The sequence below is a fragment of the Oxyura jamaicensis genome, chromosome 8, assembly GCF_011077185.1.
Source record: "Oxyura jamaicensis isolate SHBP4307 breed ruddy duck chromosome 8, BPBGC_Ojam_1.0, whole genome shotgun sequence".
Classification (NCBI taxonomy): domain Eukaryota; kingdom Metazoa; phylum Chordata; class Aves; order Anseriformes; family Anatidae; genus Oxyura; species Oxyura jamaicensis.
The window spans coordinates 21,756,858-21,780,184 of record NC_048900.1 but is presented as its reverse complement, the minus strand read 5'-3'; the positions used below and the strand labels follow the sequence as shown (position 1 = coordinate 21,780,184).

The window sequence follows — 23,327 nt, the reverse complement described above, 5'->3', positions numbered from 1 at the left end:
ATCGCGATCCGCCTCCTCCCCGCCGCGGCCCAATAGACGGTCCGCTTTCCCTCCCGGTGGGCGGAGCGCCCGGCTGACGGCGGTTGCTAAGGCCGCGTTGCTAAGGAATTGAAGGCGGGGCGGGAGAAGGAGAAGGAGGCGGGGCGGGCGCTTTCCCTTCCTATTGGCTACGAGAGGCAAGGGGAGGGCGGGGCTTCCGGTGGGGAGAGCGGAAGCGGCGGGGGGGGGGGAGGTGGTGGCGGCGGGCGGACATGGGGGCGCGCGGGCTGGAGGCGGCGGTCGTGGAGCTGGCCTCCGGTGGGGACCGGGGACCGGGAACCGGGACCGGGAACCGGGACCGGGACCGGGACCGGGACCGGGACCGGGACCGGGACCTGGTGGGGGGCAGGGGACCGGTAGGGGGCAGGGGACCAGGGAACCGGGACCGGGACCGGGAACCGGACCCGGTGGAGGTCAAGGAACCGGGGACTGGGACTGGGACTGGGACCGGAGACCGGTGGGGGCAGGGAACCGGGGACTGGGACCCGGTGGGGGGACTGGGACTAGGGACCGGTGGGGGACCGGGGCAGGGGACAAGGGACTGGGGACCGGGACCGGGAGGGACCCTAAGGGGGTGGGGGGTGTGTGCACGGAGCTGGGGACAACCGTTGAGAAGGGGTTGGGGGGGGTCTGGTCCGTGCCGGTAACCGGTGTGGAACTAACTGTAAATCCCGTGCTGCGTTTCAGGGAGCGGCGCGGAGGCCGGCCGTCAGCCCGTGGTGATCCTCCTGGGCTGGGCGGGCTGCCAGGACAGGTACCTGGCCAAGTACAGCGCAATCTACAGCCAGAGGGTGAGCGGCTTGCCTCCTTGTCTCTGCTCTCATCGTGGGGAAACCGCTGTGTTTTGGCCCCTTGGTAAAATGGCTCTAAAGCCTGCCTGTCTGGAGTCGCTGGGAGCTGGGGGTGGGTTCTGGTTGTCACTGAAAGCTCCCCACGTCCAGGAGCCGCGGCGGTGTTATCTGACAGCTGCTGATGTCACCTTTGTGCGCGCAACAGATAAAAATACTTCTTGGAGAAACTTTCTGCTGTTCCATGAACCACTGGGCCAGCCTTAAAATAGGGGGTTAGAGTTGTGAGGTGATTCATGAAGGACATGAACCGCATTAGCCCTTTTAGGGGAAAACACAACACATTTACTGCCAGCTGACAGGGCACAGCACAGGCTCAGCAAGTCTGGGCTGAGGAGTGACAGACCACGTTGGCATCCGTCCAGCTCTTCCTTTCTGTGAAGTTAGTTCATATGGAAGTTGTAACTCCAATTTGTTATATCCTGTCTGTGAAATACCTGCCTGTTAGCAGCTCCTTGTCTTTGAGCCGGGGAGGTACAAATGCCAGTTCCCTAAGTTACGGGCTCCTCCTCCCCAATGCTGTATTTTACCTGAGTGACCCCAGCTTGTGGTATTGGGACCCAGTAAAACATCAGACTTTTTTTTTTTTCTTGTCAGCGTACAGGAATCTTGTATTTATCTAAATCTGTTGCAGCTATAGATGGTGGAGTTTGTACATTAACAAGTGTATTGTTAATGTGTAATCCGGCATAAGAGTCACGAATTGGCTTGTTCTAGCAAAGAATTAATTGTTCAGCAATTACTGTAACTAAAAGATGCTGGTGATCAGGTGAGGAGCACGTTATGTGGCAGCGTGCCAGCTGCTGTGGAAGTGCTCCTCTGTCAGAAAGGTGTTGGTAGTGGGAAAGGGCAGAAAAGCTATTCTTAGCTCCCCAGCAAGGAAGTGGCTGTGACCACGGAAAGACGGTGTAGAGAACCTTGATTAACGGACTCGTCATAAAGGACTCGTTATGCTCTCTTCTGCTTAGCTCACTGCCCAGGGAGCTCTGGGAGGGCTGTCTCGGTGCTTTTACCTCGTGTTTGTCAGAGCGTAGCGTCAATGTGTTCAGGTGACAGGGAAGATCTAAGGCATGTATAAATGTAGTGCCATCTGCTCCAAATAGAAACTCCTCTGAGATTCTGTTTCCTGATCTACACCTGGAAGTAAGGCCTTAACTGTAAAGGCAGACTGCTCAGGAGATCTGCATCTCCTCTGAAGCAATACTTTTCAGTTGCACAACTAGAAAGCTTCAGAAAGGCTTATGAAAATCATGTCAGAGTTGATCACGGTGGAGTCTTAAAAGGCAGCTGCAAATGAGCACTAGCCAAGAAAAGGAAGAAGTTCCACTTCCTTCTTATGTTTGTTTTGGTGTCATCAACTAGATGTGTATCAGAGCAGGCCGTTCTTGCCAAAATGGCTGATGCTGCAAGGCTTGTGAATCGGGGAGAGGGCCTGTTTTCTCTTCCTGGGTGAGGACTGACGCTCCTAAGTGTGGGTGGTCATGTCCCCAGGGGCTGTACCAGTTAGCACAGAATTTGAGAGGATCTGGAACGTCATCAAATCCAGGCCCGCTGCTGTTGCAGAAACCTTTTCATCAGTCTTTGTACTGTTATGGTTTATGTAATCCTATTAATGGAATATCCTGAATTGGAAGGGACCCACAAGGATTATCAGGCCCAGCTCCTTTCATATTGGTGATTTGCGAATAACACTAACGAGTTTCTCCTGGCTCTGTGGTTTCTGTTGGAGATCTATCTCAAATTCTCATGTTTCTCTCTACTGCTGCTTGCTTACTCTGTAATTTACAGCCCAGCCCAAATGTGTTGGGTGGTCTCTTTTTGTTCTGCCTAGGGGTGCACCGTCATCCGCTACACGGCTCCGTGGAGGATGGTGTTCTTCTCCGAGAGCTTTGGCATCAGATCCCTCCGGACCCCAGCCAGGAGACTCCTGGAGCTGCTCTTTGACCACAGCATTGACAACAGGCCGGTGCTGTTCCACGTCTTCAGCAACGGTGGCGTCATGCTGTACCGCTACATCATTGAGGCGCTGCACACCCAACAGCCCTTTAAGAACCTCAGAGTCCTGGGCACCATTTTTGACAGCGCCCCCGGCAGAAGAAACTTGAGAGGAAGCCTTCGTGCCTTGGCGACTGTCCTGGTATCCATGAACGCGCTGCTCAAGTATTTCCTCGTCTTTGCTTTTGCTACCGCAGCTCTCGTGCTGCGGATCCTGCTGTACCCCCTGACCCGATTCGTCCACGAGAGCCATTACGACGCCCTGCTGAAGGCGCCGTCGCGGTGGCCCGAGCTGTACCTCTATTCCCAGGCGGATGCCATCATCAGTGCCCGTGAGGTGAAGTGCATGGCTGATGCCCGGCAGCGGCTCGGTGTCTCCGTGAGAGCTGTGGACTTCTCAGATTCGGCTCACGTCAGCCACATGCGGGCGTATCCCACCTACTACAGCAATCTCTGTCTGACTTTCCTCTCTGACTGTGCCGGGGGCGCACCTCGTTAGTGTGATGACCTCCTACGTTTGCCTCTGCTTTGCTCAAATTATACGGGAAATGCCACCCCCTCTCCCTTTATGTCTTTGAGGGGAGGAAAGTATAGAGATTTCTTAGGCACTTTTTTTTTTTTTTTTGGCTCCTGCTGCAAAGCTGAAAGCCTCCATTCTGTCTTTGAGCCAGCCATCTCACAGCTAAAAGTTGATTTGGAGTAATTTAAAGAACTGAAAGTGAAATTCTAGCATGGTGTGGTAGCTGAGGCATCACAGACCAGAATTTCACGAGGATTGTTGCTTGTTTCTTCCTGTCTTGTGGTGTTCTCTGCTTTCTGTGTGTCCTTCTCCCAATGTACACGTTCTGTTGCCTTGTATCGATACAGCAATACAGCTCTTCCATGCCTTTGTTGTTTTCCTCTCTGCTATTTCTTTTATCTTGCAGCTGCAAGATCTTCTCTCAGCGTTGCTTGGTTCTGTTAAAGGGCTGAGAGGGCAGTCAGAGCTCTGATTCCCTTGCCCTGGGGTGGAGCTCAAATGTTTGTCATAACTTTTGTGCTCTTCAACCAAATATTCTGTTAACCTTTTTTTGGATACATGTTGTCTCATTTCTCCTCTTTCTTGTCTATTGTGTGTTCTCCCAGGTAATTTTTTTCTTGGAGAAGTGCTCATTTATTACTGTGTTTCTTTGAGCAGCCAAGATTGTGCATCTAGAAATGCTGGGAAACTGGCACAGCTGTAACCCAGAAGACCTCAGAAATGGAAAGGTGGAACTGCAGAGAAAAATGAAACTGTCTTTTGGAGCTGTGATTTATACTGCGTGTTTCTTAAATCACTTCCATCGAGCTAACCCACAAATGACCATGAAATTCAATGTTTTCCCCCATAACGTTCTCTTCAGATGATCAGTCTTTGCTGTCCGTGCAGCATGTAGTGGTAATACAAGAAATGAATTCCCTCCATCTAGTGAAAAGGCAGCTCACTGCACTGCACTCCAGCCATGCTTGATTTTTGTTGCTTATCTGGGGAAGAAGGGGGGATAAAGGCAGAGATTAGCTTGCTAATAACACGTTTACTTCATGTCACAGCATTGCAAGCTAATTACAGATGTGGTGGACAGGATTAACCAGCTTTAAATCCTTCGTCAAAAATTGGCAGGGCAGGCCCTGGAGGGCTCTGGTATGGCCTGTTTGAACAAGGGTCTGCCCTTGTGAGGCAGGAATGTGAAAAGCACAAGGATTCCTACAGAAGACGTTCGCTGCCTGTGTGCTGGTGTGCCTGCTATGCTTGACTCACCCACCTTTGGGTGCCATCACCTGCAATTAGCAGGCACTTGCGGTTCTTAATTGAAACACAGGCAGGGAGAGCTCTTGAGAAGCACTAGAATGGTTTGGAGCAAGAACCATAACACCTCATGTAATGACAGCACAGGATGAGCTCTGGTCAGTGGCTGGAACTACTGCTTTTTGCAGGCCAGTGTGGCAATGCTTATTTAGAGTAACCCCGTGTCAGGTGTGGTCTGGGGTGTATAGGGTATGTGAGAATTACCTGAGAAGGGGCTGATAGCCTGGTAAGTCTTCACTTTTTTAAAGTGAGAACTGGCTGCAAGCACAGGATCCTTGCTGCTTGGGGCTACCCTGTGGTAAGAGCCTCCAGCATGCTGTTTGTCTTGGGGGGGGGACACGTTTCTGGGGATTGGACCTGTAAAGTTCAGATGTGGTCCCCAATCCCAGAAAGCCCCTCAGAGGTGTGCCTTTTTTAAAGTAGTTTGTGCTGTCAGTGCTGGGCTGTGATGTTTGCCTGCCTTCCTGGGGAGCAGGGCTGCGCTTCACCTTCCTTCTGAGCATCCAGCCTGTTCGTGGGACTGAGAGATTGTAGGGAGCAGAGGTGGTAAAGGCTGTTTAACTAGCTCTTGCCCTCATGCTGGTTTCTGCGAGTCTAGTATTTATAGAACAGTTAAACACTTCATAATATACGCCTCTGAATTAATGCAGTGGTGCTGGGCTGGGAATCTGCTGCTCCCGTTTACTGCTGTGGGTGCTGAGCAGAGATGTTCCAGAAATGTGTTTTATTTCGATGAAAAACCTGCTTTGGTGGCTGGGGGAGCCCCAGCAGGTGGCAGCAGCTCCCCTCAGTCCTGGGAGCAGGGGGACTTGGGCTGGTTTTGTTGCCAGCTGTCAGAAGGGGAAAAAGCTCGCTGAGGTCTGGGGGTGACGGGGGAGGCTCTGCCCTGTGCCCCCCCCGGGGAAGCACAAAACCTGGTGGGAGCTGGAACTGAGGAGGGTGCACAGAAATGAGGGTGTAGGGAAACGTGGGGAAGTTTTATGCCCTGACAGGATTAAAATAAGCTGGGACAGCAGTGGCGTGACTGAGCCCAGCACATCCTGCGTGCCCCAGAGCATCTCCTGTGAGGAGTCCCAGGCTGGGAAAGGGAAACCAGCAAGAGCAAAATTCAGCACCAAGCACAGAGACCAGGCGTTAATACAGAGCAGCACTAACCTTGCCCTGAGGCTGCCTGCCCCTCCAAGCCGTGCTGGGTCACGTTTTTCAGCTTTAAATAAAGGTTAGCACTGGAAGCGTGGCTGCAGGCCCGGCTCTCGGCCTTGCCAGGGTCTGTCTGCAGCCCAGGCTGCCACTTCCCCCTCCATCACCAGAGAGGGCCCTGGTTTTATCAAAGCTGGGGGGTCTTGGGGGGCTGTTAGGAACAACACAGTGTGGGGGGGCTGTGGCTGTGACCAGATGATGGTGGCACTGCCCCCCCTTGGTCCCCTGTCCCCTTCCCATGAACTTGGGCCCTTCCCCTCCTCGCCACAGCCGGGCATGGGGGGGCCGTACACAGCTCCCTTTGGTCACCCTCCCCAAACCCACCAGGGCTCGGGCAGCCCCTGCCCTCCCCGGGTGATGAATGAGCTGACAATAGGGTATTGATAAGGAATTAACCTTGAGCCCTTCTCGCTTCGGTGTCAATAGAGCAGGAGCCAAGTACACACGTTTGATCGGAAATCTGTGCTCGGCCCCCGCTGCCTCTGCGCCCATCGATGTGGGGGGGAGCCGTGACGGTGCCCCCAGCCCTGGGGAGGACACAGGGGGCTGCGAGGCCCCCCCAGCCCTGCCCACAGCTCCCCACTGGGAGGGGGGTGCCCGGGGTCCCTCCTGGCTCCTGCTGTGCCCCAGCCTCACGTTGTGGGGGAGCTGGGCACCAGGGCCCCCCAAAGGGCCTGGGCCAGTCCTGCCCTGGCCGCCACTCAGAGCAGTTTGTTTAATTAAGTGTTTTGCCTAATGGGATAGCCTCATTTCCATAACAAACTGGCGGGCTGTCATTAGGTGGGCTCCCTCATTCATTACTGTTAATTAGATATGGATCCCCCAGAAGGCGGCGCGGGGTGATGAACGAGGCCCCTGACACACGCTATTACACATTAGCATTTTCTCAATACACCCGATACATCACGGCCCTCCGCTTCCTAAAGATATTTTAAATAAAATATTAGCAGCCCGCTGCGGGGTGGGCGCTGGGGAGGGGGTGAGGTGGGGGGGTTCCTGCCCCTCACCCTGCCCTCAGGCCTCTTTTGGGTGCGGAGAGAGGCCAAACCCCCCCCAGCTGCCTGAGCAGATGGGGAGCGGGGGCTGTCGGCCTGGGGACCCCCGCTGTAACCCCCCCTCCCTGCTCAGCACCCCGTCCCAGGGGACACAGCAGTGGGGTGGGGGTTGGAACCCCCCCGCTGACCCGTCTGTGAAATGTTTGTACACCAAAAGCATCGGCGCCAGCCCCACGACGAGGATGGGGGGCGGCCTCCCCCCGCCACCCCGCTCTCCCTGCTGTCAGGGTAACCCTACACGGCGCCGCTGGTCCCTAATGCAGGACGTATAGATCTGTTGGGGCTGGGCGCCTCCAGCCCGGCCCACCCCCCTGCAGGGGGGGCAAATAACGCACAGCTGCCGAGACTTCATTATTGGGGACCCCCCGGGCTGTGCCCTTCGCCCTGCACCCCCGGCCCTGTGTGGGGGACAAGCTGGGGGCCCGGCCTTGGTGGGGCAATGCCGGGGTCCCAAAAGGGTTCGGGGGCTGGGGTTCGCCCTGGCATCCCTCTGCGTCCATCCCTCGGGTCCTGCACCCCAAAAAGGGTCAGGGCACGCCTTTGGGGTTTCCCTCCCGTGCAGAGCTGTTGCCGGCACGTCCCGGGGTTCTCCGGTCCCACTCGCCTGCAAAGGGAAAGACAAGAGAGCACGGCGGGCGCGCCCGAGAAGATTTATACTTGTTTAATTAATGTCAAATGTAGTTTACAAACGGGAGTGACAAGTACCTCTTTGTATAATATACACCGACACACAATCATCGACACACCGGAATAGCGCTTTGTGCAACTGGGATTCTTTGGGCAAAGATAGGTAACTCCAATCTTCTTTTTTTTTTTTCCTTTTTTTTTTTTTTTTTCTTTTCTTTTTTAAATGGTTTAAACTCGTTACAGAAGAGGGGAAGTGGCAGGTGCCTGATACAAAACGAGAAATCTCCCCCCATCTTTCTCCCCTTGGCCCCCCCCTTGAAAACAGGGGATGGCTTTACAATAAAAAACAAAACAAAACAATAAAAAAAAGGAAAAAAAAAAAAAAAGAACCAAAGCAAAGAAACAATGACTAGTTACACATGGTTTTACACACAGGTACACAGAGCACGCGGCTGGTCCACAACATCCACCAGAAACCCTGCCTCCAAAGAAGGGCCAGGTGGGGGCCCTGCCCTCTCCCCCCCTCAGGCCACCCCACATTCATTCCCGAGACCCGGGCACTGCAGCCCAGCACAATTTTTCTCCACTTTCTGCATGCCTGCCCGTCCCAGGGGGCTGACTGGCAGTGTCAGCCCTACACCGCAGCCCCTTCCGAGCCCTCAGCAGCCCGGGGAAGGCAGGGCCTCCCCGCCACGGCTCAGCTTCCCCTGGTCCCCAAAGGGCCCCCCAGCAGCTGCCCTGTGTCAGAGGCTGCCACGCAGCTGAGCGCATGGAGACCCGGGAAGCTGAGTTGGGAAGTGTTTTTTTGCCAAGATGCTTCTAAAATACAGCTCCTTCCATTTGCTTGGGTTTGGGGGGATGCAGTGGGATCCACCTGAGGTCATTGAGGAAAACGGCTGCTCTATAAAAAAAGCATCGAGCTCACGGCATGGAGTGGCGGGGGGACCTCCGGCACGTGCCCCAGCCATGCCCTCTCCTCCAGCCCCCGGCACCCAGCGGTGCGGGGATCCCAGCTCCAGCTCCCCAGCTGCTGCCTGTGCCAGCTGATGCCTCGCACCAGGGCATCCAGCAGAGAACGCACTGCGGTTGCCAGACCGCCTTGAAGCGCCCCTTGCTCTGCCTCGTTGTGCTGCCAGCACAGGAGCTGCTGAGGTCACCCTGTGGGATCGGGGAGATGAACGTCCCCATCTCCCCATCCTCGTGTTCTGGGGAGCCCAGCGGACCCCGTAGTGAGCTGGGGCAGGGCTGCGGTGAGCGGGGCTGGGAGCACTCTGCACTGCGGGCATGTGTTCGCCTTGGGAAGCAGATTGGCATCTGTTTCTTGGGTCCTGAAAACCAAAAATAAACAACAGAACAGGCCAGATGGCAGCTTTGGTTAAGGCTGAGGATGTGGGTGATAGGGACAAGCATGACTGCATGGAAGAAGCCGGGGCTGCGGGGAACCTCTGGCAGCATCTCTGCTCGCTGCTGTCCTCTCGCTCCGTGGGCGAGCCTTGGGGTGCCCGTGGGGATGAGGAGCTAGGGCTGGCTTGGCTCCGTGCCCCAGCCCCAAACCTCTGCTCTTCTGCAGGAGGCAGGCTCACGGGGAGCCCCGTGACAGCGTGCCCGTGGTCCTGCCTCGTGGCACCTGCAGTGAGCGGAGCAGCTCCGGCGTCCTCGGCCGGAGGTGAGGAAAGCAAAGCAAAGCCGAGCCGGTGGCCCTGGAGGAGAGAAAGGGGGTTAAGTCGGAGCCTCGGGCAGGGACTCGTGGCCGGGAGGGAGGGCAGCGCCCTGCCAGGCCGCCCCGATCTATTTGCCCCTTCCCTGCCTAGGGAAGGTGAAGGGGGCTGAGCCGCATCCCCCCGGCCTGCCCTGGCCCACGGCGAGGAGTTAAAAGCCGTGTCTTTCCGGGGATAATGATTCTATTATAAATAGCCCCATTAGCTACAACTAATGACAAAAATCCACCTCCTCTACTCCCCATAAGTTCTGTAAGTTATGGGCAATGCTACAGCCATTACTAAAAGCTGTTAACTTCATATCTGAATGAGGAAATATACACCACAGAACATTAAACCATTTATATTATATATATGTATATATATACTTTTTTTAAACTAATGACTTTAATGCCAAAACTTTGCTGAACCAAGAAAAATATGGGTTTAATGTTCTCTGCTCATTTTCTTTTCTTCTTTAAAAAAAATACAACCCAAAAAAAAAAGAAAGGGAAACTTATTAGTATGTAATGTTTGAGTCTATCCCATTTATACACAACATTGTAAACATATATAATCTATATTACATGTGCTTCATTTCTGCCTGGGTGTGGTTTTCTCTTTAAACCTTTTTTTTTTTAATCACTAGAACACCACAAAAAAAAAACAAAACAGAACCAAACCAAAAACCAAACCAAAACAAACGAACAAAAAAAAAAACAAAACCCAAAAACTGAACAAAGAACACAAGTTACAGGTTATTTAACATCTTTCTGTCAAGGGTCCCTTCCCCAGCCTCCTGGGGTCAGAGTGGTCACAACACAGTCCAAGGGAGGGCTCACGAGCCGTCCGCGATGCAAAGCCAGCTCCAGGGAACGGGTGGGTGGGGAATACTGGTTTTAAAAAAGGGGGCTCCACAACAAAGGGTTTGGTTTCGCCCGCTGCAGATGCTGAAGGAGACCTCCACACGCGGGACCTGGGAGCCGAGGCTCCCCGCTGCTCCTGTGTCCTCAAGTCCATGTCTGGAGTCTCTCTTTTTTTTTTTTTTTTTTTTTTTTTTTTGTTTCGTTAATTTTTAAAACGTCTTTTTTTTTTGTTGCCGTCGTTCTTCTCCCCCTTGGTGTGATGAGCTGAGCCGAGTAGCTGGGTCCCGCCCTCCCGCTGGGTCCTTCATAAGTAGATGCGCCGAAGGTCTCCGGGAGACGTGATGGTGTTGCACTGGGGACAGAGCTTCTTGGCACCCTGCAACCAGCAGACGAGACAGTGTGAGAGCACGATACGCAGTGGAGGACAACACAAGCACCCTACCCTCGGCCTGGGATGTTCGTGAGAGCAGGGGCAGCAGGGCTACCCCCGGCCAGACGCAGCACGGCGTTCAGGAGATGGAAGCAGTCCCGGTGAGGCTGCATTGACCATCTCAAGGAGCGCCTCTGCCCTCGAGAAAGCCCCCGAGCTGCTGGCGTGAAGGAAAACCAAGTCTCTTCTGCCCAGGTGAACTGGAACCAGCAAACTGTGAGGTGCTGGGAGGCTGACACGAGCGCTACATGGAGTAAAACAGCGGCGGATGTGCCATCTGCCACCCAGCCTGACAGCACAAGGGTGTTAACAAGCCTCAGGAGCGGGGTCAGCCGAAGCCGGTCATCGTTAGATTGGCAATGTGGCGGGCGGTTGATGGGAAAAATGTCAGAAAGATGTCTCTGCTGCGAGGCAGCCTCCCATCTGCAGCGCCAGCAGCGCAGGAAATTGGGATGCCCTGGCTTCCAGCACCGACCGCTGCCCCAGCACGGCCTCGTGCTGCACGGGGCTGAGCACAGCCCCTGCCAGAGCACCCCGCGTCCCTCCAGCAGCTCAAACCCCAAACTGTGACAAGTGAGGTGACAGGGGAGCAACGTGCCATACGAGAGCCTGCCAGCTCGCACGGGGCTTGCAGGCAGGCGTGAAGCTGTTTGGTTCAGTGATGCTGGGGGCCTCCCTTCATGGGGCTCATTCCGGTATCTTGCAGGACACAGACTGAGCGGCAGGGCAGGACCACAACCTGCCACGCTGCTTCAGCACTGCCACCCGCAGCCTGGGGACAGCCTGACCAGAGCTGGTGCTGTTGCTTACAAAAGGATCCTTCAGAAAGGGTCCCCTCTGCTCTGTGGCAACACCTGCACAGGGAGGACGGGGGCTTTTTCCCCTGGAAGCTCCCTGGACTAAGGGGGATCCAGAGGAAAGAGTCCCAGGTAAGGACAATTTACACAGGTGTGAGTAATTCACAGGGATGCAGCTCCAAAGAGGTGCCACTCATGTTTGCTCTGCAGTCTGGTAGCACCAAAAAGCCCCCATGGACCAGCCAAACCAAACACTCCTGGGGATGTTTGGCTGTAGGTGGGTGGGGAGGAGCACTGAGCTCCCTTGCGTTCATTTTTGCTAAAAGCAGTCCTCAGGTGCTGCAATCTCCCTGCCTTGCATCTTGTACCCCATTCTGGGATTTGGAGGTAGGCTGAAAGAGCTGCAGGCGGCCGTGTGATCCTTTTGCCTGGGGTAACCCCACTGGCACAGGCGAAGCAGCCCAACATTGGAAATTTAAGGATGGATTCCCTGGTAAGCCACCCTGCCCAGGTCTCTCTCTTCAGTAGCAAAGCAAGATCAGGTGCACAATTCCTTCACACCCTGGGGAAAGGGAAGACGGGTGGATTCATCCTGCCAGCCCCCAGGATCCCAGTCCTGGAGACGTGCTTTCTGCACAACACGCTGATGGCACGCGCATGGGCAGCTAGGAGCAAGCATCCAGCCACGCCACAAGGCAGGACCCAACCACACGCAGCCTGACCCACTGCAGTATTTTCTGTAAAAGCTACAGGACTTGACCACAGACATGTAGGACAACAGTGGGTGTTGTTTCACCTGCACGTGGGGAGGGCTCATCTTGGGCTCTGAAGCCGGGGGACCTCGGAGGGAACCGCAGGCTGGCTGCGTGTGGCACGCCGAGGCCCAGGTCCCTAGGTCTCCCTGGTACTTACGCTTGGTATTAAATAGTTCAAGCAAAAATAATGGCTTTGGACCCCGGGGGAAACCTTTTCCTTTTTTTTTTTTTTTTTTTTTGAAATGAAACTGTCATCCTCTGCACACATCAGTGTGTGTGTGTTAAATTCAGAGCTAAGTCCTGATTTTTTCTTTTCAGATGGAAATTGCTCAGAACCCTGTTCCTTACATCTGACTTTTCAGTGTAGGTGTGCAACATTTATTGGCACCAGCGTTTAAGCTCTTCTCTCTTGTAGAAAGGCACATAAGCTCGTACATACACACATGCTGGCACAGGCACAATGAAAAAGCATTTGCTCCCCCACTGCTCACCTGCCAGCTGGGGTTACTAAACTTTTCCCTTGAAATAAAAATGCTGTGCAATAATAAGTCCCACCTGTCGGCCATTTCTTTCTTTCTTTTCTTTCTTTTTTTTTTTTTTTTCCAGGTCCTTCTGCTCCTTTCATCATCGCTTCATGGAAAAGCCTTGATGTGTTATAGCTGCGTGTGCTAGAGTAAAGGCCACCTCAGCTTTTCCATTATAAACCCCAGTTTTGAGGGGTTTATAAAACTCTGCTGCAAGAAGTTTGCTCCGGGGCTGTTACAAAGCAAGGAAAAGGGGCTGGAACCAGGATGGAGTTTATTTTTTCTCCTCCTTTCTTAATTAAAATTTGGCAAGTGATTGATCCACAATACAGGCTAATCACTTGGGGTAGTAGTTTGAAAAATACATTAACGAGAGCTGAGATGTTGAGAAGTCATTAGGGCTCACATGGTGCCAGGAAGGATTGGGAGTATTTTGTCTTAAAGTTGCCTCTTAAAAAAAAAACAACTTGCGTGACGTCTGCTATAAATTGGCTAAAGCAACAAGACTCAAAAGGAAGGGCTTAGGCGCTTCCCGCTGTCCTGTGGGCCTAAAAACGGGCAATTTCCAAGCAGAATGTGCTACCAGGCACCGAGAAGAAAGAAATGCACGCAGAGCAACTTCGCCTACACGGTGCCACCATCGAGCCTGGGCTCAAAGCTGTTTTATGGGCAGGAGAACCAAGGCAGAGAGATGACAGGAGGGGCCTAAACCAGGAGCCAGCTTCTGCCAGGAGAGGAGCTGAACTCCAGGATCCAGTTCTCAGCCAAGGCCCTTCTCCCCCCATGAGTGCAAACGAAGCTTCTGTGCAGATGCCAGTTCCCAGAGGAGCAGCCGCTCATCGCTGCTGGTGTGGGGTACCTCCCGCTGTAGGGGCAGGTTAAGGTGCTCGGGGAGCATCCTTTTTCACAGAGCCCCCCCCAAAGAACGGACCTCACTGCCACAGGCTGTTGGAGGCCAAAACTGAAATAGGTTAATAAGGAACCAGACAGCTTCACGGCAGATAGGACCACGAAGGATCAAGCACAGCGTGCTCCATGCAGCTGCTGACTCAGGAAGTCCCCACGCTGCTGGAAGCACTGAGGAATCACCTAGAAGGATTGCTCTCTGTCCGCATCGTTTCTTACGAAAATACTCCAGCCCGCATGGGACGCATGGTATTATAGCCTAGAAAAAGCTAAAAGGCTAAAAACCTAGCAGTGTAATCTACCAAAGATATAAATGTGTCAACTGCGGAGAATACGTGTCTATTGATGGATCCCCTGGAAGCACGTTCCATGATGAAGAAGGCTCTTTAAAAGTGATTTTTTCCTGCTCTTGCGGTCGACATTTTCAAATAAGCCCAAGACAGGCAAGTACAAGCCTGGAGTCAGCACAGGCACACAGGAAAGGCTGGATCTGGCTGTATAGGCAAGAGTGGAAATCAGCAAACCCCACCTGCTCAAATAAACCTGCCCCTTCAGCCCCTGAATGCCTGCACCCACTAACAACAGCTCCAACCACTGACAAACAGCAGTCCGACCTCGCTTTTAATTCCATCTACTCCATAGGGAAGGATACTGGGGTTTGGGAGGTCACAGAATCACAGTTCAGGGGGGCTTCAAGACTCCCCAACCCCTTCCCCTGGCAAGATCACCTCATCGTGAATTACTTTTGACAGACATGCATCAAACGTGCTCTCCCAAACCTCCCCAGAAGAGCACTGCAGCCGGCTGCCAATCTTTGCTGTCAGAACGTTTTTCCCAAGAACAGGAAAATAAGAATCTCACCCCCGGGTGGCTGTAGGGTCCCTCTCAGTTAATGGGAAAGGATGGAGAAGGGGCAGAGAAACCTCTTCCAGAGGGAGGTTCATCCCACACACCTGGAAGCAGGCCAGCAACCAGCTGAGAACAGGCACCCACTGCAGGGAAACAAGCCCTCCCTCCTGCCTCGCCATTTCCTCTCCCACTTTTGAAAAACTTGCACGTTTTTGGGGGTTCCCAAAAGGTCACTCCAGCCTTGTGTCCCGGTTTGTGTAAATCGAAGCTGCCACTAGCTCTCTCCCTACACTGTAAGGATGAATGAAGAAGCAGCACTGTGCTGAGCGCACCAGACAACCGGCAAGCAGGCAGCAGCAGGTTCAGGCTGGCGAGCTGCTCAGTGCACGTGGCACACCCTAAGCCCGTGTGGCCCCAGGATCACAGCCCCCAGGCACGCTGGTTCTGCTCACGGAGCAAGTGGAAGGAGAGAAAATCCCTTCATTCATCCTGTCCTGATGCTGGACGAAGGCATGGTTCCTCCTCTTCTCCAAGGCCACCCTGATGAGGGCTGTCTGCAATCATCTTCTGTTAGCACTGACGTGCCGGCCAACTCAACGAGCACCACGATCTGTTCTCCTAAGCTATCTCCAGGGCCCCTTTCTGCTGTGCAGGCCTGTGCTCTGCCACGACCCCAGCCTTTTCTACACATTAATCCAGCAGAGCAATAGGAGAGAGAGGTGGAGTCTGCTCTGGTGGATGTTCCATCCCCAGGACTCGGAGCTGCTTTGAGGCACTGAGCTCTAGTATAACGGTACCTAAGGTAGGGAGCCCAGCAGCCATCTGTAGGGTCAGTGCTTAAAAACGTCTCCCCCTCTCCCTGAGCAACAGAGCAGTACTAATCTGGGACTGGATGTCAAGAGCCAGAAGTCCAAACACTGTTTTCAGAAAGCCACTTGAAAGATCTAATCCTCATCAGTGCCCTTAGGCACCAAGGAAGTCAGAGGGTGACAGAGATACTCAGATCACTGTAGAATTGTGTCCTAGAAAATACTTAAACCCTAAATTGTTTAAAACCCATTTTACCTCCCCTGCTCTGTAGACACAGATGTGAGCATCAAATTCCATCCCCCCTTCAATACCCTGTTCCAAGTGCTGCCGGGCACTGTGAGCCTCCAGCTCCAAGGCCACGCTCAGCGCAGCTCTCCTCCTCTCCCCCACAGCCACCTCGTCCCCTAATTCAACGTTAGATCTCGGCTGCGCATATAAAACAGGCGCACGAGAGGACCGCGACGTTCCAGCAGCGGGGATGGCAGGTCTCCAGAATGTTCAAAAGCGGCCGGAAGCCCGCCACTACCCACCCGCCCCAAGTCCTATTAACTCCAACAAATTGTTTATTGCACAGCAGAAGAAAAATGCTGCCCCTCTCCCCCAGCCAAGCCTCTCAATGTGTGCTGCACGCGCAGGCTCCCTCCGATCCCCCCTCCTGCCCCCGCTGGGGAGCCAGCTTTATACCCAGGGAAAGGTAACGGCAGCGATTATTACACACACTATCCCACAGCTCCTCGCTTGTTAAAAAAAAACAAGAGTCTCTTTTGTGCCCGAAATAAAAGGAGATACCTTAATTAGAACAATGCAGGTTGGTGAGCATTAAACACTGAGCCCAGCTGCTGTATGCCATTAAATTCATAAAAAAGGAGGGGGGAAGGAGGGCAGTCTTAACGAGATTACACACATTGACTTTGATCAAGACACAAAAGCACCAAGGCGTTCCAGGGTTTTTATTGCTGTCTTCGGGCTACATTTTAATGGTTACATTAGAAACATGCGAACCCAGGCTGGGAGATTTTTTTTTTTTTTGAGACGGGAAAAAGAGTGCAAGCATGCCTTGTGAAAAGGCCTGGTTTAATAAATTGGGGGCTGCAGGGAGAGGCTAGGACTGGGGAACACATGAGTAGCCACTTATTAATTGCTTCCCCTATGCAAGTGCCAAGTCCTAATACGATGCTGTGCTGGACGGCTCCCATCCCGCCCGAGCGGACGGCAGAAGAGCCGTGTGCGGGTAGCACAGAGCCAGCTCAGTCCCCCCACCTTTCACAGGTACCCAGAGGGGAGGTCGCTCCCCTTTGCAAGGGTAAATGCCAACCTCGTAGCACCTGGAGCGAGGTTTTCCAGTTCTTATTAGCAGCGGTGACCACCCTATACGGAACAAAGGGGCCTGGCTGAAGTTGAACTAAGTTGCTGCTGAGCCTAAGAACAACTGGAAATTGTTGTGACTGATTTAAAACATCACTTAAGGCTGCTGGGAAGAAGAGACAACAAAGGCTTTAGAAAAAGAAAGAAAATGGAAAAGAAATTAGTGTTTTCTCCTCTGCTTGTAGCACTGTAGAAGAACAAGATTACTCCTCACTTAGCAAAGGTGGCAGAGCACACATTCACCCAAACACCTCACAGCTACGTAGCCACATATGTGTCTTTTATAACATGCTGCTAAAATGTTTACAAAAGCTTGTATAATCTAAGTAGTGATGGGGTGTAGCTGAAGACCTATAAAATACAGCCCAAGGGATGGCCAAGTTATTGAGTTGCTATTAGTACTCGAGCCCACAGGCACTTCACCATCCTGGTAAGTTTTCTTGGACAAGGCTTTTAATAGGCAGGATTTAAAGGAGCACGATCGGCTTAATCGTAATTCCAAGCGCACAACGTGTTCCATAAAGCAGATTTTGTAATGCCTTACAGGAACAGTTTTTAGGAGTGGCATTCCCTTACATTTTTTGCAACCCAACACTGTATCATCTTGCTAACAAGAGAACTAGAAAGCACCACTGACTATTTTCCACTCCCCAACCTGAGTGAAATGAGAGCCTGAAAATCAGCTGCGCAGGGGAAATGAAAGGCTGATTATAAAGCCCATGGTTTTAACAAAGGAAAGGAAAACACTTTATTTAATTACACCTTAAATTTCAACCTGATGTCCTTCAGCAAATATATAAATTACTACTGCATTGGGTCACCTATTCAACGCTCAAGGTAATCCCCAGTCTTCCAAACAGTATGGGATATGCTTGGAAACTGCACAGTGCTATTTCAAATAACCTGAAAAACACAGATTCGTATTCATAAAAGCTTCTGTCTGTATTGTGTTTCCTGAAGATGACTCCCTTTACTTCGGGTGAATATTAGGCTTCCCAGAAGCCACCCATTCCATGAAACCTCAGTGGATTTGGCCTCCGTTCCTACAGCCTTACCTCTGCGTGGATGCCTCCCAGGGCGTTACCGTAAGGCAAGGTTGTACCCAGCACAGAGCTCTTACACCTCCCCATAGCAGCAGAGGAGCAAGCAATGAGCAGGACTGTACTTTGGTAAGGATGACTCAAACTAAACTCACTGAAGTCAAAGCTGGGACGGGGTGTTAAGTGGCAAAGACTGGGAAGTCCGCATGCAGAGCACCCAAATTGTTTAGAATAAAGCAAAAGGCATCTGTCCCCATGGTGATTTAAAATAAAGTATCCCAGAAGAGAGGGAGAAGTCTGTAAGTCAAGTAGAAAGTAGCCAAGAGCCTCACCAGAGTCCGCAGCCAGCATTCTTCACAGTGCACATGCCAGCACTGAATGGAAGTCAGGGGCATTGTGTAAGAGTCCTGAAGGAAAAGAAGCACATAGATTATTTCTACAGCAGTGATCTACTGATTCTTTGTTCCCAACCCTGCCACAACACGCTCCTTTGTGGATATGCCATCAGACCACAGACAACCTAACAGCATAGCAAGAGAGCACACATCTGATCTTGGCCTACCACGAGGTGTGAGGCAAAGGAGAACAAAGCAGAATACAGAGGGTCTTACGTTAACGAACTTCTGCTGACTTTGCACTAAGAACAGAGCAGAGACAGTAATGTTTGTGTAGCAGAAGCAGAAGTCTCCTGCAGTCCATTTTAGTGGCTTCCACGAACTCCTGTCGGAAGCCCATAATCTACTCAAGTGGTGACCTGGCTCAGCACAGTTATCACAAGAGCATCTGAAGTTGCTGTGGCCAACTGCCATTATTCCCATCAGAAAGGTCACCAGATCATATTAAAACAAAACAAAACAAAACAAAACAGTGTCAGGGTAAGATTAACCCTTATCACAACTCTCTACTCTGCAGCAACAGCTTAACTACATCCCAAGAACGTTGATGTTATTTCAGCAGACACGCACGCTCAAGTGTTTTCCATGATTGCTACTAAACCTCTGGAAATGAGCAGCAAACTGTCGTGCCTTCTATGGGATGAGATATGGGAACTGCTATCCCCATGCCTACAAGTCGTGAGTGGGAGAGACAGCGCCATGCATCAAGCTGAAGTTGCAGAGGGAGCCCTCTGCCAAGCAGAATTTTCTCCTGCTCTCAGCAGAATAAAAATCTAACAGGAGATGCAAAGCTTTGCAAGCTCAGACCATCAGAGGGAGCTGCTGCCTTTCTTTAGGAAGACCACGGATTCACCACAGAGCAAGCAGGACACCGACAACTTTTAAATACTCAGGCAACGTTGCTGGTCTCAAATCATAGGGTGAGCCTCATAAGGAATTCTTCTCTTTTGTGTACACAAATTTGAACGTGCATGAAGAGAAAAACAGTATCTGGGAGTTTCCTAGAGTTAGCTTGAAAGTCTTATAAAGCTGGGGTTTTCTGGCTTCTGATACAGATGGATGGCTACAGAAGCGGAGAGCAATCTAATACGTATGAAAATTGCAATTGCTAATACCTGGCACCTATATTCAAAAGGTAAGAGAGACTCTTCTTGGTGTATAGGGAAGATGGTGAGCTCTCCCACCCCAAAAATAGAAAAAGGAGAACAGCTTTCCCCTCCTCAGCATAGATACCAAAACATTTCTGATTCATTACCACAACTGGAGTGCTACTCACCATGCAAATGAGACATTTATAGCGGTCCCCACGGGAGAGCTGCCTTTCTAACTCACGGACACGAGCCTTTAACGCTTCAAATGTTGTCACTGCGGAGTCTTCTGTAATTCTGCAAAAGATGATGGAGAGTGAGCATCACTGAACACACGAGATTGCTGAGAGTTCGGGGAAAAAGGATCTCACAGCAGGTATTGCACAGGAGATTGCAACATTTAAATTTGCATTGAAAAAGAGTTGCTGAAAAGCCCAGTGTGAATTCTTTGAGGTCTGCTGCTATACAGTTGCAAACCCGTCAGGACAGAACACAACGAGGCTGGGGTTGCCAACTTCACAGAAAGCCAGTTTCTGCAAGACGTGGACACTTAAATAGTTTTTTTTTTTTTTTAATTATTATTTTAATTATTATTATTATTATTATTATTGTTTTCTGCCTCCTTTCCTGTCTCCTGTAAGAGATTCCTTAGGGCCAAATGCTTTGGACAAGGCTTTGTGTGCTGCTCTGAGCTGCTGAGCTAATTCTGTGTGAGCTGCTCGTAGAGAATGGATGCCTCTGCTGACCATCAACCTTGAGAAACACAAAATCAGCTCATTACGGAGGATCAACACAGCGCTTTCACATCAAACAACCTCCTAGCTCGTTGGTTTCTAATACTGAAAAGAAGGAGAAGCCAAAAGCAAAAGACGCTGTACCAACAGGCAGCTATAAACGCAGCTTTACAACCTCTGCTTTCCCATTTTCTGGGGTCATTTTTGATGGGCAGCATTATCTCTTTTGTCATAGAGGCACCGTGCTGAGGGCAGGCAAGTGTATTTTCATGGTTCTGCAAGGCTGGTGAAAAAAGCAAGTTGCCAACCTAAAAGCAAGGGCAGACAGTACTGCTTAGCAAATGAGATGCAGGGAACATTACAGACAAGGATGTGTCACTCCAGCATGCTGCAAAACCTGATTCCTACACAGTGCAGATACAGGGATGGGCCCTGAAGCATTCCCCAGAAAAGGCTTTAAGAGCACTGCATTGACATTAAGGCTGTCACCCCACTGGAAAAACAAAAACACAAAAGAAAACAGCAATTTTCATTTACTTCTGTGAATTTCAGGCCTGTCCAAGCAGACGCTGAAAGAACCTGAAGAATACCTCGCCACCAGAAATTGCGTCTATCACAGCATAAACCCCGGTAACGCCCACGTGTTGCACCTTTTTAGAGGATAATTCATCAACAGGTAGCTAAAACCTGGGTCTAGTGGAACGACTACAAACAATGAAGCGAGCTGCAACCTCAGCACTCGCACTGCATGCACTCGCTTGCTCCTTTGTTCGTTAAGTCGCTCGTCCCCAGCACTCAGGGAGGGACCTGAGGTGTCTCCCACACAGCCTGAACAGAACAAATTCCTGGTCTTGTGAGTAAAGCAAGCAGCTACGCACTACACTGGAAATGGAGCTAGTCAAAAAGATCTTCACTGATTGTTCTAATTACGGCACTTCAGAAGAAACTGGAGTTGCAGGAGTGCAGGTGGTTAAGTAGCAGTGCTGTCAAGCTCCTCCAGCTTCAGTCCTACCTTAGTGCAGGTCACACACTGCACAAGCTAACTGGGAATTCAGAGCAGAGACCTTAATCAGATGGAGATTCCTTGCAAATGAGTTACTAGGAAAGAGTAAAAAATTTAAAACGGCAAAAAAGGCAAAGAAATACAGGTCCCATGATAGCCTGGTGGGTGGGAACAGGGACGCTGCATTCAAATCCTGGTATCAATAAATACTCCTTGGAGCAAAATGAAAGAGCTTCGTAGGAAACAGAGCTCCCCGCTGTGAAACATCCACTTGTTCCTACTTGTTGGTATAAATTATCATCAGATCCCAGTTTGGGTTCTGACCCTCCAGGGAGAGTTGTCAGTATTTTCAAAGAAAGTGCAGAAAGCCGTTAGTTTTGTCTGAGGGAGAAACAGAATTATTTATTTATAGCTTGAAGATTATTGCGGGATGAGAAAATCATTTCCCTTCCAGTCCGGCCTGCCAACAAGCCAATGCTGGATGAAGGCTGCCGTTGAATTTGACTTTCTGGAATCTGTTTCTCCCTTCTGCATGCATGAGGGTACCAAACTTTAAAGGCAGCGAGTGTGGCTCCTGCCTGAAGCAGGTGGCAAGCAGGAACCTCAACCCCTGATAAATTCTATTACTATCTGTGGAACGACGCTTCCTCCTTTGAAGGGTTGGCAACTCGGTAAGGAGAGGGAAAAGGAATCCTTGAGCAGATTCAAGCAAAGGCCAATTCATCTCCAGTCCTAGCCCAGTAACAGTCAAAGCCTGAAAAGGAAAAATTTGCCACTGCAACAGCTAGAGGAGATACAAAATGGCTTGTTTATGGAAGCCTAAATGGCTGACCCCCATCAGCCAATTTCGGAAAGGCTCCGAGATAATCGCACCTGTCCAGTAATAAACGAATGAATCAGAAAAGGAGGCTGAATAGAGGTATAAGCAATAATGCTCAGAGGCTGCCTGATACAATGGCCAATCAATAGGAGGGCTGTAGATCAGGGTGCTAGTTAGCTGGAAAATTACCGCACCGCTGCGTGCGTCACGCTGTAGGGATCCTGGACAATCAATGTGGGAGGTATTGATTTAGTTATTATCACTTCATACGCTCCAGACATTGTTAAATATACATTTATTAACAAGACTGGGGTGCATGGGTAAGAGAGGGAACATTAGCCACAGCACTATCTCCCAGAGCTGATCAAAGCTCAGCTGTGACCGTCTTTAAACTCCATGTTCTCCGTGCCAAGCGTGCTCTCAGGACAAATCCTGATGCACAGCGTGGTGCTCAAGAGTCAGCTTCTATCTCACAGAGAGGTTTTTGGCCACAAGTGAGTATTTTGCACTTGAGCTTTCAGGAAAGCCTCCCCGAGCAGCAGTGAGCAGGGACACGGGGGGCAAGGGTCAACCCAAAGTGAGCGATAATTGCATGGTTGCTTCCGAAAAGCTGGAGGAAATGAGGTCAAGGGAAATAGGGAGAACATTAGTAAATAAAGGAAACTGGAACTACCTCCAGGGATGGAATAAAGACGAGAGTCACTTCCCATGTGTCTGGCTCCCGTGGTGGCCAGCACACTTGGGACACATGCCATTCCATTTAGTGACATTTTACCGTCAACCTGCTGCTTGTATCCTAAAGATAAGTATCGCTCAGGAGTGACTCTTCCTGCAGCAGCGATCTTGGGAACTCCCTCAGGCTTCCCTCTTGCGTGCGCACCTAATGTGAGCTCTCCAGGAGACAGCGGGGAGCAGCCTGAGCAATATTTTTACATGGTGAGTAAGGCCAGGGTGGAGCAAGGGTCAGAAAGCCAAACTCCACGGACGGGGTAAGGCTGTGTACGTGTTACCCTGCCAAGGAAGGCAGAGGGGATTAAGACGTAGGAGGAATTAGGTCCACAGCCCTACTCCCTGCTTTGCCTTGACCTCGTGCTAGATGCAGGAGGACTAGTTTAGCAATTTTGCGCCTCGCTGCTCTGATTTGACGTGTTTGGATAACGTCATTTATCAGCCTTGGGAGAGACCTGCTGAGCACAACTGCTGCAGAGAGCTCTGCCTCGAGCCCTGGGCTGGTGCTTCTCCGACCACGCAGGTGTGAGCAGCCTCGCCGATACCTCCTTGCACAAGAGCAAAAACATGAAGGAAGGGCTCCTTGCAGAGGAAGCTTGGTCCTGCAATTCTCTCTGGACTCTGTGTTCAACTCTTCAGCAACTTGGCAGTCATGGTTGTGGATGTTGGGCACCAGGGAGCAAGTCTCTGAGACTGGGAAGAGAGCACTCGACAGTTTCCAGTTTTTGTGCCCAATACATTTTTCTACTGTTCATAGCATTTTTTTTTTCCCCTCCTGTCAGCACCGAAAATAAGAACACACTTTCCTCCTTCGAGCACATCCTTGCTTTGTTCGTGTAAGAGGCCGGGAGAAAGGCACAAAAATACCACCTGAGAGAACAAGGACCTATCTGTAGACCTGAGCTGTTACTCAGCAATCATGTCCTGGGA

General features: G+C 51.4%; 2 protein-coding genes and 1 long non-coding RNA gene across 7 annotated transcripts in view; 2 read left to right on the top strand and 1 right to left on the bottom strand.

The window, feature by feature from the left end:
- Nucleotides 1-211: 211 nt before the first annotated feature.
- Nucleotides 212-5,038, top strand: TMEM53 (transmembrane protein 53). Its single transcript, XM_035333418.1, has 3 exons — nt 212-307; nt 725-830; nt 2,719-5,038. The coding sequence occupies exons 1-3, from the start codon at nt 252-254 to the stop codon at nt 3,379-3,381; spliced, it is 825 nt and encodes a 274-aa protein (XP_035189309.1). The 5' UTR covers nt 212-251; the 3' UTR covers nt 3,382-5,038.
- A 4,669-nt stretch (nt 5,039-9,707) lies between these two features.
- The window catches only part of RNF220 (ring finger protein 220), a 190,543-nt gene continuing 176,923 nt past the window's right edge, over nt 9,708-23,327 (bottom strand). For all 5 annotated transcript variants that reach the window (XM_035333180.1, XM_035333183.1, XM_035333181.1 and 2 more), the window contains 3 exons: nt 19,300-19,408; nt 17,961-18,035; nt 9,708-10,528 (listed from right to left, as the gene is read on the bottom strand). In XM_035333180.1, the coding sequence (XP_035189071.1) occupies nt 10,457-10,528; nt 17,961-18,035; nt 19,300-19,408 (256 nt within the window). In that variant the 3' untranslated portion in view covers nt 9,708-10,456. The remainder of the gene's footprint in view (nt 10,529-17,960; nt 18,036-19,299; nt 19,409-23,327) is intronic.
- Nucleotides 13,303-13,783, top strand: LOC118170701. Its single transcript, XR_004752844.1, has 2 exons — nt 13,303-13,445; nt 13,700-13,783. It is a non-coding gene; the product is annotated as an uncharacterized LOC118170701 (long non-coding RNA).